Source organism: Antedon mediterranea, chromosome 4 (assembly GCF_964355755.1).
Source record: "Antedon mediterranea chromosome 4, ecAntMedi1.1, whole genome shotgun sequence".
Classification (NCBI taxonomy): Eukaryota; Metazoa; Echinodermata; class Crinoidea; order Comatulida; family Antedonidae; genus Antedon; species Antedon mediterranea.
The window spans coordinates 24,877,773-24,897,254 of record NC_092673.1 but is presented as its reverse complement, the minus strand read 5'-3'; the positions used below and the strand labels follow the sequence as shown (position 1 = coordinate 24,897,254).

At 32.1% G+C, this 19,482-nt stretch overlaps 3 protein-coding genes and 1 long non-coding RNA gene across 4 annotated transcripts; all 4 read left to right on the top strand.

Moving 5' to 3' along the window:
* The first annotated feature begins 650 nt into the window (after positions 1–650).
* LOC140046105 (uncharacterized) lies at positions 651–2,421 on the top strand. Its single transcript, XM_072090632.1, has 3 exons — positions 651–830; positions 1,194–1,373; positions 1,769–2,421. The coding sequence occupies exons 1-3, from the start codon at positions 734–736 to the stop codon at positions 1,792–1,794; spliced, it is 303 nt and encodes a 100-aa protein (XP_071946733.1). The 5' UTR covers positions 651–733; the 3' UTR covers positions 1,795–2,421.
* A 392-nt stretch (positions 2,422–2,813) lies between these two features.
* LOC140046104 (uncharacterized) lies at positions 2,814–5,178 on the top strand. The gene is made up of 3 exons (XR_011844734.1): positions 2,814–3,280; positions 3,620–3,790; positions 4,316–5,178. It is a non-coding gene; the product is annotated as an uncharacterized lncRNA (long non-coding RNA).
* Positions 5,179–6,619: 1,441 nt separating this feature from the next.
* On the top strand, positions 6,620–9,243 carry LOC140046103 (uncharacterized). Its single transcript, XM_072090631.1, has 3 exons — positions 6,620–6,797; positions 8,114–8,305; positions 8,601–9,243. Exons 1-3 carry the CDS (start codon positions 6,695–6,697, stop codon positions 8,618–8,620), a joined length of 315 nt encoding a protein of 104 aa, XP_071946732.1. The 5' UTR covers positions 6,620–6,694; the 3' UTR covers positions 8,621–9,243.
* Positions 9,244–10,656: 1,413 nt separating this feature from the next.
* On the top strand, positions 10,657–14,201 carry LOC140046102 (uncharacterized). Its single transcript, XM_072090630.1, has 3 exons — positions 10,657–10,815; positions 12,219–12,416; positions 12,842–14,201. Exons 1-3 carry the CDS (start codon positions 10,719–10,721, stop codon positions 12,859–12,861), a joined length of 315 nt encoding a protein of 104 aa, XP_071946731.1. The 5' UTR covers positions 10,657–10,718; the 3' UTR covers positions 12,862–14,201.
* Positions 14,202–19,482: the final 5,281 nt, after the last annotated feature.

The window sequence follows — 19,482 nt, the reverse complement described above, 5'->3', positions numbered from 1 at the left end:
GCGATACCACCTTCAGGCGAGACCTTACGTTGGGCATAAACCTTAAAGATGTATTGTCCCCGTGAAAAAATAATTCTGAACAAAATTTTCGTTGAATATGCCATTTTAATGTAACATAATAGTTATCCACTTTGATCAAACAATGGTTCGAAAAAAAATGTATTTACCTGAAAAAATGTAATTTAAAGCAAACAATAGTCAAATTGGCTGCCAAAATTTATTTTGTCATTTTGTAAGTAAAAAAAAAAACGTTTTCATTTGTTTTTCTACTGAAGTGATTAACTTTATTAAAAACTACAAATAACATATTCAAAGTCTGATTTAATTAATCTTCATTTTCAGGTTTTTGGGGGACAATACATCTTAAAATAACACTTCAAAAATTGCAAATACATTTCCTAAAAGTTTGATTAATTCTATAGTAGTTTGTAGTAAAATGAATGTCCTATAAATATGATAATAATGATGATTTCAATTAAGACAAACAACACGATAAAAAAGGTGGTATAATAATAATAATAATAATAAGACACAGCATTTACGAGATGAAATTACGTATAGTAAATAGAAAATGCATATGCCGAAGCACGTGCATTTTTTATAGGCCTACTCGTTTGAATAATGCATTAGCGTGACCGAGTATAGTTAGTGAAATCCACCATTTCCAGCGTATTGCTTAAATTGAGAAGTTTACTTTATTCAACATTTTGTATTGCTGTGTACATCGACTAAAATGAGAACCAGAATGATTGCATTTTCTCTGTTTTTGCTGCTTAGCAACGGTTGTTATGCTTTTGGATTACCGTTCTACCAGGTGGATTTAAATAATGGTAAATTTTAAATTATTTAAGTTACGATTTTTCGGATGAAAGGTTGGTGGGGTGGATAGGAAGAGTTGGACTATGTTTTATGGACACAATCATCAGTTGTTCTGCTTTTTAATACGAATAGGTTTATGGATAATGGAAACTTAATATATACAGTAGGCATACTACGATTGTTATTTGGGGTGGGGGTTGGCTGGTGGGGGAGGTTGAGACGAGTTTGATTATATTTGATGGATAACAAAATATTCAGCAACCCACGTACTTTTAAATTTAGTCAGCAAATTTTTCTGAAGAATAAAAAACGAAATCAATGAATATTAATCATTCAAATAACATTATTTGTAATTTTTTAAATTGTATTTACAGATGTTAAAATTCATGATATATGTTACCCAGTTTGGGAGATATTGACTTCAAAAACGTTGACGAGATGTTTATTGAACTACGAAGACGAGAAGGAAAGGAATGAAATACAGAAAGAAAGAAACGAAATACAGAAAGAAATAAAAGAAATAGTGGAGAAAAGAAAAAAACCAACATGCCAAAGTAAGATTTCTAGTGATTTGCGTTTACAATTGATTATAATTATCCTTGAAAAAGAAATCGTTATTAATTATATTATTGAATAACTTCAAATCAAATATAATGTATAAGAGCATGTGGTTTATTTGATTTTATACATATATAAATAATTTGATTTATTTATTTTTGTGATGAACTGAACTAAACTGAATTATTTATTTTATTTATTTACTAACTAACTACTAACAGATGTAAATGCTTATGTTAATCTGTCAATGTATTGTAAATAGGAGAGAGTCAACCTTACTGTATATAATGTAAATCTATGGGCCCATGGCCTACAGATGAAATAAAGGCAGGTGCCTGGAAAAAATGAATGTAATTGCTATAAATTTTCGATTGATGATTTTTTTTTTCAGGCTCAGTTTTATGTCCTAAACGATAGATTTAAATCCATTTAACGTTGCAGCAACACATCATAGGCCACTGGAATACCACTAGTACAGTACAATTACTGTTTGAACCACGGTGAAAACGTAAATTGCTGAATGACGCTCAACACCACGATAGTACCTATCACGTATTGTTTTATCTGTTTTATGTATTTGTTTTACCTCAGTCTATTTTGTTGTTTTTACACACTTCGTATATCCTTGCCTAAATTGGTATCACGTGAAAGTTATATTCAAAATACAGTATTCCATCTCCTTGTAAAAGAGTTGACATTTTTGTGGATCGCGATAGACACGTATATGTCATAATGAATACGAAACCAATAATATGATTGCTCTGCTCCGCAGTAAAGCGTGGTTCCCACTAGCGACGCAACGCAAGGACGTAAACGCAACGTAACCAATGACAAGAGATGTTATGGACAGTTAGCAATCACAAGCGAATAAGCCATCGCTTGTGATTGGTCAATTCACTTGCGTTGCATTTACGTGCTTGCGTTACGTTCTAGTGGGAACCAAGCTTTAGTCATGCTCTTTCTTTAGTCTTTAAAATCATTGATTCAAGTTCAAATTAGCTGATATTTAATGTTTAATCAATATGTAATTTTGTTATTTAAATGTTGGTGCAAAATAAATATTTGTCTATTGTGAAAGTTAAATATTGTCAATGTTGTTTGATTTCTTACTCATGGCAGTTCGTCGTAATATCATGTCACATACATCGTTAATTAGGCAGATGGACATAATGCAGTTTTCGTTAGATAACATCAATATCAATGCTCGATACAGAAGCGGTTATAATATTGACTAAAGCTTGGTTCCCACTAGCGACGCAACGTAACGCAACCTACGCAACGTAAGAAAATGCCGTTCCAATAATTGTGTTTTCCCCCGCCTGCGTGAAATCTAACCTGAGATGTTTGCAGCACTGTTGCGTCGAACGTCGGTTCCCACTTGCAATTACGCAATACATCGCTTTGTGTCAATACGTCGCTGCGTTGCGTTCTAATGGGAACCACGCTTTACGCTGGGGATAAACCTTAAATAACACTTATTATATTTCCTATAATTTTGATTGGTCGGCTATTTTTATAATAGTTTGTAGTAAAATGGATGTCCCCAGTAACAATTGATGATTTCAATTAAGATACCAAGATGAAAAAGGTGGTATAATAATAAGACACACCATTTACGAGATGAAATTACGTATTAAATAGAAAATGCATATGCCAAAACACGTGCATTTTTTATATTCGTTAAATAATGTATAATACTTTAGCGAGGCCGAGTATAGTTAGTGAAACTAACCATTTACAGCATTTTGCTTAAATTGAGAAGTTTACTTTATTCTACATTTTGTATTGCTGTGTACATCGACTAAAATGAGGACCAGAATGATTGCATTTGCTCTGTTTTTGCTGCTTAGCAACGGTTGTTATGCTTTTGGATTACCTTTCTACCACGTGGAGATAAATAATAGTAAGTTATACATTTTTGGGTGAGATATGTATTAAATTGAACGATGTTTTATGGATAACAAAATTAACTGTTTTGGTTTTTGGAATATTAATAGGTTTGTGGATAATTGTAAATTATTATATACATACTTTTGCGGGTGGGTATTGATGGGCTGTTATAAATTGCATGATATTTGCTACCTGCGACGTACTTTTGATCAGCCATTCAAGACCAAGGCACGGCACGTGAGACGCAGGCTCATTTTTCTGAAGAAAAATAACATATCGAAATAAGTTATTTAAAATAGCCTAATAGTAAAATGATAATTATAAATGAGTCAGATGATATTGTATTTTACAGATGTTAAAATAAATGATGTTTGTTATCCTGTTTGGGAGATATTGACTTCGAATACGTTGATGAAATGCTTATTGAATTACGAAGATGAGAAAGAAAGAAATGAAATACAGAAGGAAAGAAATAAAATACAGAAGGATAAAACATTCAAACGAGGGAAACCGGAATGTGTCTGTATGTAAATAAATTTCAATATTTTGAACACGTTAATGCATTAAGCCTATTTTCCACTAGGCGAATTTGTTCGCGCGAATCGAAAGAGTCAGCTTATACGCATGCGTAGAGAGGGATTTGAAAGATGGAAACATTAATACGCATGTGTATAAGCAGACGCTTTCGATTATCGCAAACAAATTCACCTACTGAAAAAAAAAACGGCTTAAGATTAACTGCATCAATCGATTTTATTAATTGCATGCAATATAATTTATTTAAGAAAAAATATTTTCATAGTTTCATAGCTTCATTTGAATGTACAGTATTATCAATTTGTCATTTTATGGTTTGTTAAAGTCTGTCTACAATATCAAAATTAGTTAGTGACAAAAAAGTGTGATGTGCCCAAATACGGTAGTGTTCATCACATCACATTTTTGTTCACATATAGTTTTATAGTGTAGAGCTTTAAACATATTATGAATGCTGAATGCATTAATTGATTTATTCATGAGCCGACAACTTTTTTTTTTGATTTTTCAGCCCCAGCTCCATGTGGTAAACGATAGATTTAAATTCATTTCATCTGAAATGTCAACTTGGCAACGTGGCACCAATCAACATTGCTGATGCCGCGAGAATTATAATGTGAAATCATGGTGAAAACGATGGTGAAATCGTTGAAATATGCTCAGCACCAAAATGGTACTCATTGTACATGATTGGTAATAATTAATCAGCTTTTGTAATACCTTTTTATAATAACAATTACTACTCAGTAAAGCTTAAGCTTGGTTCCCACTAGCGACGTAACGTAACGCAAACGACGCAACGTAAGAAAATGCCCTCCCAATAATTGTTTTTGCCCCGCCTTCGTGAAATCAAACCTGCAATGTTTGCAGCACTGTTGCGTCATCGGTTCCCACTTCTCTGGTTACGCAATGCAGCACTTTGCGTAAATACGTCGCTGCGTTGTCATTTGACCAATCACAAGAGATGGATTATTAGAACTGTGGCCGCTTGTCATTGGTCAACTCGCTTGGGTACGTCCTTGCGGTGCCTCTTGTCCTCCTTTCTTGAAAATTATGTAGGCCTTTATATAAACAGAAATACTATAATATATTTGATTACTAAACAATTCTAAAAATTGAGTTGATTTTTACTGTACATGTACTTTGTCGATTTGACAGTGTTTTATATGTTTCGGAGGCGATTTTGATATTGGACAAAAATGAAATATTTAGATGTTTTAGTCAACCGATCGAATACATTGCTAAGTTTTGCCGACTCTTATGAATTATTAAGAATATTATTGAAATCTTGTGATTTTACATTCACGTTTCTGCAGTAAAGCTTTACATTCCTGCAGTATGCTATTACGGTTGTGAATTTTTATATTAATAAAAACTAAATAAATGATACTGTTTTCGTTTACTCTATTTATTGTCAATTCAGAACAAATATCCGTTCAGACGCTGACATGCCTTCACACTCGTATTTTTGGACGGATTTACAAGCAATTGTAATCATTTAATTGTTATATTACGGAAATTGTCTCAACAGAATACACGGTCCCCCTAATTATATCTAACGGGGATGGGTATATGTATTTCCTTAATGTAGTTTATATACACCAGTTACAACACTTAACTCCCAATACTAAAATAGGTGTACTGCATAAAATAAAAAAACGCATAATTTCTGGAATTTCACTATATAAATTCCTGGAAAACACCGTCCGGACACATCACAAACTATAAAACTATAAATATTTGATTCTGACTCTGATTGTGTTATTTTAGTTCAATTTCGATTTTACAATCTGTAAAACAGATTTCCTAATTATTAATAATAAAAATCACAATTATTATGACCAAGATGGTATAATTGATATTGGACAAAAAAATATTTTTATATAGTTTATTTTATATCATTGTTGTTACTTTGGGAGTACGGAACCTGAACTCTTGTTATAGTGATTAGGTTCACTTTTAGGTTCCTGCCTACTCCCTTAGTTTCTGTGTTTTGTTTGTTTGTAACTGGTTTTTGGCAATAAATAATAATAATAATAATAATAATACTAAAACTTTTAGTCAGTTTTAGTGTAACAGACCATTTACAGCGTATTGCTTTAACTGAGAAGTATTGTATTGCTGTGTACATCCACTCAAATAAGAACCAGAAATGATTGCATTTGCTCTATTTTCGCTGATGATTATAACGGTTGTTATGCTTTTGGAATAACACAACCAACATTCGTTTTGCGGTTCAGAATAACTGTAAATTATTATATAGGCCTACACGTTTATCTTGTTTGGGGTTTGAAAGTGTTGGATGGTGGGGTGGGTGAAAAGAGTATTTGATAACGAAACTTAAATGATGAACTGAATGTCGTCACCGAAAGTGCTCGAAACCAACTTTAACGACTTGCTGGTTATGGGGGTGGTGTTGGTGGTGGCGGTGTTGGAGGTGGTGGAGTTGGTGTTGGTTTTAGTGGTGTTGGTGGTGTTTGTTGGTGGTGATGGTGGTGGAGTTGTTGTTGGCGGCATTGATGGTGTTGGTGGTAGTGGTGAAACTATAAATCCTGAAAAAAAGTATGTGCTATCGTTCGGACAAACTATAAATAGACTGTAAATAATTGTGTTGTTTTACGTCAATTTCGATTTGATAATCTGTAAACGGATTTCCTAAAATCAATAATAGAAAAGATAATTATTATGACAAACATGGTATAATAATAAAACATAAGTATTTACATTATGAAAATTTGCACATCACGTGGCACTTCCGTTCGTTTGAATTATACATTATTTTTTACGATGATAGAGTAAAGTTTTTCTTAGTGAAATCCACCATTTCCAGCGTATTGCTTCTACTGAGAAATTTATTCTACACTTTGTATTGCATTATACATCAACTAAAATGAGGACCAGAATGATTGCATTTGCTCTTTTTTTGCTGATGATCAACGGTTGTTATGCTTTTGGAATTTTAAACAACGTCCGGATACATAATAATAATGCAGGTAAATTATAATTGTTTTATAATTCTCTTGAGGGAAGCTTATTTTAATTTTGTTATGCTGTCGGAAGTTCGGAAACACTAGTCACGATATCACCTTAAACACTTCGGTGTCAATCAAGGACTTACGAAAGTTAGAAAAGCTCTCGAAATTCCGTAAAAGCAGTACGGTAGCTGATATAAACTACCTAAAAAATTGTAAAACATTCGGCGTATTTCTAATACGTATAATGATAGTTAACTATTTGAAACAAAATATTGTACGGAAAGAATTCTATTATAACCAAAGTCCTAAAAAATAAACTTTCCGAGAGAAAGTGGATTCGTTATAAGTATGCGTGATGATGATGAATACCGTATCGTACTTACTTCTGTACTTGATTTTGAGCCAATTAATGTAATAAATTGTCAACGTTTTTACTTCTAACTTGTTGTTACTTGTTGGTCATGAGTTTTAATATTTCGAATTCGTTGTCGCTGCTTCAATCTTAAAAACTTTCTCTCGAGCGCGCAGAAGTTAAATTTTGGTTGGATAAAATTCGTACTTTTTTCCCTAATAGAATGGCTTTCAGACTAATCGCTCCGCCCACTGTGCACCAAGCGCACCGGTTTAAATCTATCTGTACGGAATCCGAAATTAATTAAACATTAAATCCATTTTTTGCAATGTTTTTTATCGAACCGAAATTCGAGCTGATTGTGAACGATTGCACTTCCATCAGGCTTCTGCCTGGGTAACACAATGGACCACAATGGAAATAGGTTTGCCGTCTCGGTACTTTTTTTGTGTTTTTATCCTATTGATTTTATATCAGAATAAAGAAATAAAAAAAAAATAAAAAAACAATGTATTAATTAATGTTAATGTATTTAAAATAGCGAATTTCACAAACATTGTCGTCTCAATGCGACTCCCCGCGAGAGTTACGTCATGTCATTGCTGTTAAACACATACAGCGCTATTTCGTCTGTCCGCGACAGTGGCTGTGTGAGCTAGTACATCTGGGTAATCCTCCACTCGTCTGGAAAGATGTACTAGGTTCTTTAAGGTAGCCTACACATGATAATTGTGTGTACACGTACGGCGGGACCTACGGTTTAAAGTTCTTATCCACGAAGACCGGTTACCACCAGAATCATAGAGCGAGTGAGCTTTAAACCAAATGTTGCCAAAGGGCTATGGATTACGGGTTACATTGTCTTAATCGCTCGGCCACTCACTCACTCACTCCATTAATTTAATTTTGTTTAAAATGGTTGTATAGGTTCGGAGACGTCCGGAGTAAGAAAGTAACAGAATGCCTATTATCGATTTTTTAGATGTTAAAATGAAAGATATCTGTTATCCTGTTTGGGAGATACTAGCTTCAAGAACACTGATCGGATGTTTATTGAATTACGAAGAGGAGAAAGAAAGAAACGAAATACAGAAAGAAAGAAACGAAATACAGAAAGAAATAGAGAAGAAAGATGATAATACTGAAACACCAGTACCACCAGATTGCAGACAAGGTAAGATTTCTGTGTTTTGCGTTTACATTTTAATGAGTCAAATTTATTGATGACCATAGACTAAGTATTTCTCCATGGTATGAATTGGTTACTTCTTTATATTAAATTGTATCATTGAAAAACTTTGAAATAGAAATATGTTATGAGAAAAAAACATTATGATACCTAAAAAATGTCAAATCAATCCGTTGATCAGCCAAAAAGAGCTTTAAAAACGTTGATTTTTCAAATGTTGGATTTGTTATTTTATTAGTTTTGGTTGATCTGTTTAACGTTATTCATTTTCTATTTTCAGCGTACATGGCTGTATGTTAACGTAAGATTTGATTTCAAGTTGTCACAGGAAGTAATGATCGTAAAACATGTTAATTCGATGTCCTTATAAACGAAAGATTTAAATTCACGTGGTTTTAAAGTAAAACCTTAATCGAAAACCATGATTTTATTTACTTGGGGTTTTTTTTCGCATTTATCACGGCACAAAAAGTAGATGAAAATTGAAATACGCATGCGCATTAGAGTCAATACGATTCGATTCGCCTAGTGGAAAGTATAGCTTAACATGCCACTTTGTATCACACTCACTGCAATTACGTGTAAAACCATAATAGTGAAAACGATATAACTATCGTTTTTGTATGGATATTTGTTTCTTTGATCTCTATTACTTGTGTTGTTGTTGTAGTCATTCCGACCGCATGTATTTGTTGTTTTATGTTTTGCTGCTATAACAATATTAATTTATGAATAGTATTGAAAAACGGTCAATATTCTTGTCTGTTTTCACATTAGAGGTGCTGCAGTAACGCTGTAGATTTCTGCGATACTTTTAAACATAATCATGACACTAGGCCTAATTAATATTATGTATTTTCTATACTTTATATTGTTGTTATTATTATTATTATCATATTGTGGCCGAAATAAATGGCATTCGTTCACCGTTAATGTACTTATTGTCAATGTTTGATTTGTATGAAATATCATAATACTTAAACTTAACTAATACTGCGGTGTTAGTGGTGGTTGTGGTGGTGGTGATGAAGGAGGGGAAGGTTGTTGTGATCGAGGAGGTGGTTGTTGTCATCGAGGGGTGGTTGTTGTCATCGAGGGGGTGGTTGTGGTGATGGAGGCGGTTTGGTGTTGATGATGATGAAGGAGGGGTGGTTGTGGTGATGGAGGCGGTTTGGTGTTGATTGTGATGAAGGAGGGGTGGTTGTGGTGATGGAGGCGGTTTGGTGTTGATTGTGATGAAGGAGGGGGTGGTTGTGGTGAGAAGGTGGTTTGGTGTTGATGGTGATGAAAGAGTGGCTAGTGGTGGTGATGGAGGGGTGGTTGTGGTGATGGGGGCGGTTTGGTGATGATGGTGATGCTGATATAATCCTTACCCGGGCTTGAATAAAAAATAAAACAAAAGTATAATCGTTCACACGTGTTGATGGCCGTTCAGACGCTGGTTATAGGCTTTACGTGCATACCATTTTTTTACGACATGTGATTACTAATCAACTTCATTGCACTTATTTGTATACTGGATATCGTTACCGGGTGTGCTAAAATTACCTCCGCCAAGAAGGTTATATTTCCCCCCTGCATGTTTGTGTGTCTGTGTGTCTGTCTGTGAACAGCGTGGAGGTCACTGTTTTTATTCGATTCTCACCAAACTTAGCCACAATGACCAATGACTCATTATACTGGATACATAACCATTACACCAAACTCTCATCCACAACTTTGTAGTGTGCAGTTAGCCTATTATTTTACACTTAGAATTAATAATAAAAAAATATATAGATACATTTTCCGGGGATATTTTATGTAGGCGGAGATTTGTACTCTCGGAGTACCCTCTAGTTGTAATTAATATAATAATAATACTCATCTATACGACCACTAACATTTTTAATTTTTTTTTTTTTAATTGATTAAACATTCTAAAATGTTTTGTATTTTTAAAATTCTGATTTGTCCATTTTTAATTTTAAATTGTCTCCACATGAAAGAAGGAAGGTACAATAAAACTGTTAATGAAACTGTAAGAAACCTGTCATAAATTAAAAATATATTATTAATCAACTAGACATCCTGGAAACGTATGTGCCATATTCGGACAAACTATAAATATTTGATTGAGACTTTAATTACGACATTGTTGTTAATTTCGAAACGTTTTCTCCTATAATTATTAATAATAGAAAAGACAATTATCATGAAAACAAAGATGGTATAATAATAAATAATATATTTACTTATACATCACGTGGCATTATTCCGTTCGTTTAAATTATACATTATTAAGATGTTGTTATAATATAACAAGTAAAGTGAAAACCACCATTTACAGCGTATTGCTTAAATTGAGAAGTTTACTTTTTTCTACACTCTGTGTTGCTGCGTACTAAAGTCAACTAAAATGAGGACCAGAATGATTGCATTTGCTCTGTTTTTGCTGATGATCAACGATTGTTATGCTTTTGGAATTTTAAACAACGTCCAGATACATAATAATGGTATATGTATTTTAATTTTGTATTTTTACTAGTTAGACAATGTTTGATCATAATATTTAAGTACACCTCTATTTAATCAGTAAATCTGATAAGCTCAGGGCTTATATGGGACGCGGACTAATTTCTGAAATGAAAGAAACATATTTTATGATTTTATTCATGGACCCAGTTCAATTTATGTTCGTTCTCATGGTTTGCTCTAGCTGATCTTAATCATCAGTCTAATAATAGTTCCTCAAAAACATGAACAATTAAGATAGGTTATTTTGTAGTTTTAATCAAGTTAATCACTTCTGTAGTAAAAACAAAAAGAAATAGTGTTTTCACTTATAAAATGACAAAATAAATGGTTAAATTCAACCAAAAATCCATTGGCTGGCAGCCAATTTGATTAATTTTTTTGCATTAAATTACAGTTTTTTCAGGTAAATAATTATTTTTTTAATCTAATTTTTGGTAAAAGTGGATAACTATTATGTGGCATTAAAATGGCATATTCAACAATTTAAATAATTAGTTTTGCAGGGGGAAAATACATCTTTAACTATTTGAAACAAAATACTGAATTTTTCCTAGAACCAAAGTTCCAAATATTTCTAAGAAAATGAATAGATTCGCAAGTATGCCTAATACTGATGAATAATTCCTTTTTACTACTATTTATTTTGATATTTTTTTTTTATTTGATATAATGTTGATTGTGTCAACGTTTTCACTTCTACGGTTTTATTTTTTAGAGATTTATAATATTCGCTTTCATTGTAAAACATAAATTATTATTAAATAATTATCCTAAGAAAAAAAAAGGTTATAGTGTATAGTAGATTTTCTTGTTATCATGTGTGGTTCAGAACGAGCGGAACTTACATTTTGGTTAGATCACATCTGTACGATTGTTTCCATTGATCGATATCGTACATCCCACGTACCGGTTCAAATCCGTATGTGTCCAACACTAAACCATTTTTTACTAATATTTTTTTCGGTCACCCAACCGGAATCCGGGCTTATTTTTAACTATTGCACTTCATCCCGGAACAATTAAGCCGTGTTTTCACCAGCCAAACATTAACCGAAAAAAATTAACCGGTAATTAACAGATAAAGTTCATGTGAAAAGGAGTTTAGCCGCTTCCATAATAATAATAATTGTGAACATTTGACTTGAAGGACAAATTGTATATTTATTTTATTTTATTTCATCAAAACCAACAGCAACGAAAGTTGGGTTGTATTCGGTAATAACTGATCTTTCTTTATTTTCTCAGGCGCACATTTATTTATTATCTGATTGGTTGAAAAATTAACAGATGTTTGTTATTGCTGCGGAAACACGGCCTTAATTAATTTGATTTAGTAAAATGGAATTCTTGTATAAATATAGGCCTATTATTGGATTTTTAGATGTTGGAAAGAAAGATGTCTGTTATCCTGTTTGGGAGATACTGGCTTCAAGAACACTGATGGGATGTTTCTTGAATTACGAAGAGGAGAAAGAAAGGAATGAAATACAGAAAGAAAGAAACGAAATACAGAAAGAAAGGGGGAAGAAGAACGGAGAAAATCCACCACCATCACCAATAAAACCACAATGCCAATTAAGTAAGATGTGTTGCGTTTAAATCTAAAGCTCTGTCTACACTATTAAATTAGTTCGACAACAAAGTGTAATGTGCCCAAATAAGGTAGTGACATGCCAACATTTGGTAGTGATCATCATCATGTCTATTTATGGGCACATCACATTTTGTTGTAACATAAGTTGGATAGTGTAGATAGAGCTTAAAAATTGGTTACAATTATTATTTAACAATAACAACATTGGTTAATTCCTGCAATATTTAATAACTTTTGAATATTATTTATGAGAAAACAATAACGATTCTTGTTATAAAACATTTTGAATAAATGCATATAGATTTGATGTGATATTTGTATTATATATTTACCATAACTTTATTAAAATGGCTTTAACAATGCATTTAGTGTTGATTGAATATATTTTTCGTTTATTTTCAATTTTTCAGTGCCGTCTATTTGTCCTTAAAGGAAGACTTAAATTCACGTTGTCAGAAAGTATTCGAATGTAACACTGCAGGATCAACATAGGTCACTCTGTATCACACTCACTGAAATTATGTGTAAACCCATAATGGAATATCACTTTTGATCTTTATCAATTGTTTTGTTGTTTTACTTGCCTCATTTTATATGTTTTGTCGCTATAACAAAATCAATGTTTGGGTTATGAATAGTATACGGTAAATATTTTATTTATTTATTTCGAAAAGCAGCAAAAGCTGAAGGCATTGTATTCTCCTGATTTAAAATTATTAAAAATATAAATTTTTGACTTTTCACATTAAAGGTTCTGAGGCAGTAAAGCTGTACAGTAGATTGCAGTACTTTTAAAAAATAAATTTATATTATTCAATTCAATTCATCGACATTTTTATATAAATTAATATTTAGTGTTCTGTCTATATTAGTATTTATATATTTTATTGTTATTATGTGTGAACAAAATAAATGTTATTTTGCTACTCGGAGACTGCGGCAATTAACAAACTCATAGAATAATAAATAAAGACGCATACAACATAAGTTCTGGCTTAAATAGTTTAATTAGTAAATGAACATTCACCCATGTAAAAACTGCACATAAAAGTCATAAGATATATATTCTTGACTTTTCACATTAAAGGTTCTGAGGCAGTAAAGCTGTACAGTAGATTGCAGTACTTTTAAAAAATAAATTTATATTATATAAATTAATATTTAGTGTTCTGTCTATATTAGTATTTATATATTTTATTGTTATTATGTGTAAACAAAATAAATGTTATTTCTTTACTGTAAATTTATTTATTGTCAATAATGTTTAGACAAACACACTGGTCAACAGTCCATGCTAATACTTAAATTGTAACTGATTGAATCTAGGGTGTTGGTGTTGATGCTGATGGTGATGCTGTTGGTGATGCTGATATTGTTGTTGATGGTGGAACAATCTTCCTGATCCTATTAAAAATGCATCCTCTATCATAGTTTTCAAAACACTCTTAAAACCCCATCTTTTTTCTTTGGTTTGGGACAATCTTTGATTGTAAAAGTGCTTTATAAATCGAACAACATTACATTACATGGTGGTGGTGGTGATGGTGTTGGTGGTGTCGGTGGTGATGGTGTTGGTGGTGATGGTGTTGGTGGTGATAGTGTTGGAGTTGATGGTGATAGTGTTGGTGTTGGTGGTGATGGTGATGATTCTGGTGATGGTGCTGGTGGTGATGGTATTGTTCGTATTTTTACTAATCGCAGTTCGTGATAATACATTTGGAATAATTTAGTGTTCTGTCTATATTAGTATTTATATATTTTATTGTTATTATGTGTGAACAAAATAAATGTTATTTCTTTACTGTAAATTTATTTATTGTCAATAATGTTTGATTCCTCATAAGACAAACACACTGGTCAACAGTCCATGCTAATACTTAAATTGTAACTGATTGAATCTAGGGTGTTGGTGTTGATGCTGATGGTGATGCTGTTGGTGATGCTGATATTGTTGTTGATGGTGGAACAATCTTCCTGATCCTATTAAAAATGCATCCTCTATCATAGTTTTCAAAACACTCTTAAAAACCCATCTTTTTTCTTTGGTTTGGGACAATCTTTGATTGTAAAAGTGCTTTATAAATCGAACAACATTACATTACATGGTGGTGGTGGTGATGGTGTTGGTGGTGTCGGTGGTGATGGTGTTGGTGGTGATGGTGTTGGTGGTGATAGTGTTGGAGTTGATGGTGATAGTGTTGGTGTTGGTGGTGATGGTGATGATCCTGGTGATGGTGCTGGTGGTGATGGTATTGTTCGTATTTTTACTAATCGCAGTTCGTGATAATACATTTGGAATAATTAAACCGGACAAAACTTATCGATGGGATGTCGTTTGTGATTGGTCAATTCGCTTGCGTTGCGCCTACGTCGTTGCTTTGCGTCCAAGTGAGAATCAATCTTAAAGCGCTGTGCAACATTGTGTAATGGAAGCAAACATATTTCTTTTTTCAGCATTTTGATAACCTGTCAAACAGATTTCCCTATTAATAATAGACGACCAAATGTAGGCTACTTACTTCTATGATGATGATGGATGCATATAATAATAACAAATCATTTACTCGATTAAATTAAAAGATTGTACCTAACATTGTATCCCGTTCGTTTGAATTATACATCATAATGATTTAAAAAGAGAGTTGTTAGTGAAATCAACCATTTCAAGCGTAGTTTATATTATATTGTATTGCTGTGTAGGCCTACTGTTATAAAATGGAGACCAGGATTATCGCATTCCCTGTGTTTTTGCTGGTGATCAACCACTGTTTTTCTGTTAAGAATTCCACCACACAAAGCCAGGATAATGGTAAATTATTAATATTCTTTGTTTGTCTTTTTTGGGGTGTTGATCGGTGGGGTGGCCTATGAACCGATCAAAAAGGAATATCAATCGGATACATGCACCGCACTTGCTATACTCAGATAATTTGTTAATGAAAACAAACGTGTCGCCAAGTATGAATGTCTGAGTAAAATTGAAAACGTCTATACTTTTTATACTAGAACGATATCGATCGAACAATATTATTATCAAACACAGCATAAATCGTTATCATATAATAGAATGAAATTCTTTATAATTTCTTTTGTTTTATTCAATACAAATATAGGCCTAAGTGTACCTATTTATCGTCGATCGTCCTAAGTGTAGCGGCCTTAACTCAAGACAACCTGATAATATTGTACAATATCAAAGAGATCAGGATTCTACAGGTGTCTCTAGGTAAATTGTAACTGATACGAGTGTGTGTATTCAGTAATTTTAATACATGTTATCACTGTCAATAATCAGTTACAATCTACTAGAAACAGCTGCAGGATCGGGTTGTGGTATAAATACAAGACCTAGCATTATCATTAAAGATGTATTATCTCCTGAAAAAATAATTATTGAAAATATGTTTGTTGAATATGTCATTTTAATGTCACATAATAGATATAAAAAAATTAAATATTTATAAAAAAGTTATTGATTATAAATAAAAAATAGTCAAATTGGCTGCCAACTTTTTGGTTGAATTTACTGTAACCATTTATTTTGTCATTTTATAAGTGAAAACATTTTTTTCTACAGAAGTGATTACATTTATTAAAACTACAAAATAACCCATTCAAAGTCTGATTTAGTTCATCTTCATTGTCCCCTGAAAAAAAAGATTGTTTTATTTTTATTTTAATACTCTTCATCAGTTTCATATTTGTGGGGGACATCCTTAATGGTAATGCAACAGTGTTATGATAGATTAATTATATAGCTGTATTGTTGCATTGCAGAGGTTGGAATAAGTAATGTTAGTTATCCTGAAGGATTTTTTTTTTTTTCATTTCTTTATTCGAATTCATAAAATAACACAAAATAAAAAAAAAATACAAAGAATGAATTCAGGGTAACACAAAAAAGTAACCAAAGGTCAAACTTATTTCCATTGTGGCCCTTAAGGATAAAAAACACCATAAGAATAAACATTTACAATAAACAATAACACATGTAGTCACAATATAAATATAAATTATAATCTTTCAAGCATAACCTCTTTGAGATGTTTCCTGATATTTCTTTTGAATTGATTGATGGTTTCTGAACACTGTATCAATTTTGGCAGGTGATTCCATGACGTTATTGCCGTGTTAACAAAGGTTGTTTGGGAGTGGTTACCTATATATGGTCTATAAATTGATTGAGTTGCAAATCTAGTATTGTACTGGTGAATTACATTTGCTCTACTAATACCATCATTCATAAACGTAGGGCTTAATCCATTAATAATACGATACATGTGACAAAGTTTTATCTGTTTAACTCTTAAGTCTACTGGGAGCCAATTCAGTTTGTTTAATTCATTAGCCCCAATGTGATCCCTTGGTTCAAGACCAAGAATACATCTGACCGTCTTATTTTGTGCAGTTTGCAATTTAACTTTTAATGTTTTTTTTAATCCAGAGTACCACACGCTACAAGCATAATCATAAAGGCATAACACCAAACTATTTGCTAGTAACTTAAGATCTCTGAAAGTTAAGTACTTTCTATTTCTATATAAAAATTTTACCCTTGAGTTTACTTTCTTTATAACTGTTTTACCTATATAATCTCCAGTTAGATTGTTATCGAGTTCAAGTCCTAGATAACTTACTGTAGGTTTGTTTGTGATTATATAATCATTGCATGTAACTTTCAATTCTTGTTGATTTCTGAGTTTACGTTTAGATCCAAATAGAATTGAATACGTTTTGCCTAGATGCAATGACAATCTATTATCTAATAACCAAGAATTAATAGATTTTAATTCTTTTGACAATACATTTTGTATATTGGCGACACTTTTATCAGATACAACTATAGCAGAATCATCGGCATAAAGGAGCAGTTTACTACTCAATGCAGATTCCATATCATTCACATACATTAAGAACAACAGTGGGCCCAATATTGACCCCTGAGGGACCCCACATGTTATTTTTTTCCACGTTGAAAGAGTACCACAATTATCAACTACCTGCCATCTATCTGTTAAATATGATTTAAACCAACCTATTACTGTTTGGGACAATCCTAATGCTCTCATTTTGCCTAGTAAAATCTGATGGTCTACAGTATCGAAAGCCTTTTGTAGGTCTAAGACTATCATACCTGTTAAATTACCTTTATCCCAGTTCTTTTTAATATGGTCAGTTAGGTGAATTAAACAAAGATCTGTCGAAAAATTTGCTCGGAACCCACATTGGAAATCATAGATAAGTGATTTAGAATTAAGGTATTCCATCAATTGGTCATGTACTAGTCTTTCAACAACTTTAGAAAAAGCCGAGAGTATAGACACCGGACGATAGTTACCTACCACCGTTTTACTACCCTTTTTGTGAATTGGGATGACTCTCGCTAATTTCCATTCTTTGGGTACAATACCGGATGTGAAGGACAACTTAATAATATGAGTTAATGGTTTTGCTATTGCAGAAGCCCCATCTTTGAAGAATTTGGCTGGTAGAGTATCTATTCCGGTAGCTTTACTCGTCGATAATTGTGTCAAAGCTTTAAGAACATTATCTTCAGATAATTCTATGAAAGAAAAATCATTAGGAAAGACACCTTTGCTACTGTAAAAGACATTGACATGTTCCAAGTTATAAGTATTACTAGGAGGGTCAAGTTTGTTTACTAGCTCTCCAGCAACGTTGGTGAAGTACGAATTAAACTCTTCAGCAACTTCTTTCTTATCATGAACATATTCATTGTTGATCTCAAGACTAACCTGTTTCTTGTCATTATTATTTTGACTAACAAAGCTGAGAAAAAAAGAAAAGAACTGGAGAGACAACCGCGTAAACCATTATGTCTATCCAGTAAGTTATACAATATTTACTAAAGATTTAATTATTGCATCAGAATGAAACACAAAAAGACATTAAAGTTATTTTCTGTTTTATTTGTTTGAATTAATGTAACGCAACTTGATTTGATGTTATGATTTAATTAAATAAACTGATTGAATCATATTACCATTATGATAGCTTTTTGAGGATTTATTTATTTTAAGAATTTATGAAATTAGTTAATTTAATCTGTTTAATTGTTTTATTTCATCAAGTTTATTAATTGAAATAAATCAAATGAAATAGAAAGTATTACACTATTTTCTAATATGCTATGTTTGAATAACGGATTCATGCGTTTCCTATGTTATTCATTCGAAAAGAACAAACGGCCGCTTAGCTGGTGTTGCTTCTAAAAAGAAGCAATTACTAGACATGGTAAGTTTATTTCGATTGAGGCATTTGTTGATTTATTTAGTAGGCTTTTAAATATTATGTTGTACTCAATCCACGGAGTTGATTTTGTTCAACATTTTTTTTATTTTTGCAATTTCAGCTTTTTCGTGTCCTTATGAATAGATTTAAAAATGCATTAATCGTTGTCACATAAAGTTTGATAGTGTAGACAGAGCTTTATATTGAGTAAACTGACTGTATAATTAATAACAACATCGGTTAATTCCTGTAATATTTAGCCAAATAACTTTTTAATGAAAAAAACACTATGACGTTTAAAAAATGTTGATTTTATTGGGCTGACAAATGCATTGATTTGATATCGAGCTTTAAAAACGTTGATTTTTCAATATTGATGTTTTTTTTTTTTAGTTTGATAGTTGGTCTCATAGTTACCAACTGTCTCGCATCATGCGGGACGGGCGCATTTCAAAGTGATTTTTACTGAAACACGCTTTTTGAAAAAACACGTCATGCGTGACCACATTTTGTCACGCATTAAGCAGAAGTGTATGCGTTTTTGAGAGAAAAATGCATTCAAATTAATTTAAAGTTATGGGATTATTATTTTTTTAAGTTACTAAACACCACTCATATCAATAAAAATATAAAATTATATATAATATTTGTGAGAAAAGTAATAATGATGTTTAAAAATGTTGGTTTTATTTGACTGAATGCATTGATTTGAAGTGATATATATATATATATATCATAATGTCATTAAAATAGCTTTAAAAACGTTGATTTTTTAGTTGATGGATTTTTATTTTATTTA

What these genes read in the sequence shown, in the direction of transcription:
- LOC140046105 (XM_072090632.1), top strand. Translation starts at nt 734, where the DNA reads ATGAGAACCAGAATGATTGCATTTTCTCTGTTTTTGCTGCTTAGCAAC. An exon ending in CCAGGTGGATTTAAATAATG is followed by an intron (nt 831 to 1,193) that starts GTAAATTTTAAA and finishes TTGTATTTACAG; the next exon opens with ATGTTAAAATTCATGATATA. An exon ending in AAAAAAACCAACATGCCAAA is followed by an intron (nt 1,374 to 1,768) that starts GTAAGATTTCTA and finishes TTTTTTTTTCAG; the next exon opens with GCTCAGTTTTATGTCCTAAA.
- LOC140046103 (XM_072090631.1), top strand. Translation starts at nt 6,695, where the DNA reads ATGAGGACCAGAATGATTGCATTTGCTCTTTTTTTGCTGATGATCAAC. An exon ending in GATACATAATAATAATGCAG is followed by an intron (nt 6,798 to 8,113) that starts GTAAATTATAAT and finishes TCGATTTTTTAG; the next exon opens with ATGTTAAAATGAAAGATATC. An exon ending in ACCACCAGATTGCAGACAAG is followed by an intron (nt 8,306 to 8,600) that starts GTAAGATTTCTG and finishes TTCTATTTTCAG; the next exon opens with CGTACATGGCTGTATGTTAA.
- LOC140046102 (XM_072090630.1), top strand. Translation starts at nt 10,719, where the DNA reads ATGAGGACCAGAATGATTGCATTTGCTCTGTTTTTGCTGATGATCAAC. An exon ending in CGTCCAGATACATAATAATG is followed by an intron (nt 10,816 to 12,218) that starts GTATATGTATTT and finishes TTGGATTTTTAG; the next exon opens with ATGTTGGAAAGAAAGATGTC. An exon ending in AAAACCACAATGCCAATTAA is followed by an intron (nt 12,417 to 12,841) that starts GTAAGATGTGTT and finishes TCAATTTTTCAG; the next exon opens with TGCCGTCTATTTGTCCTTAA.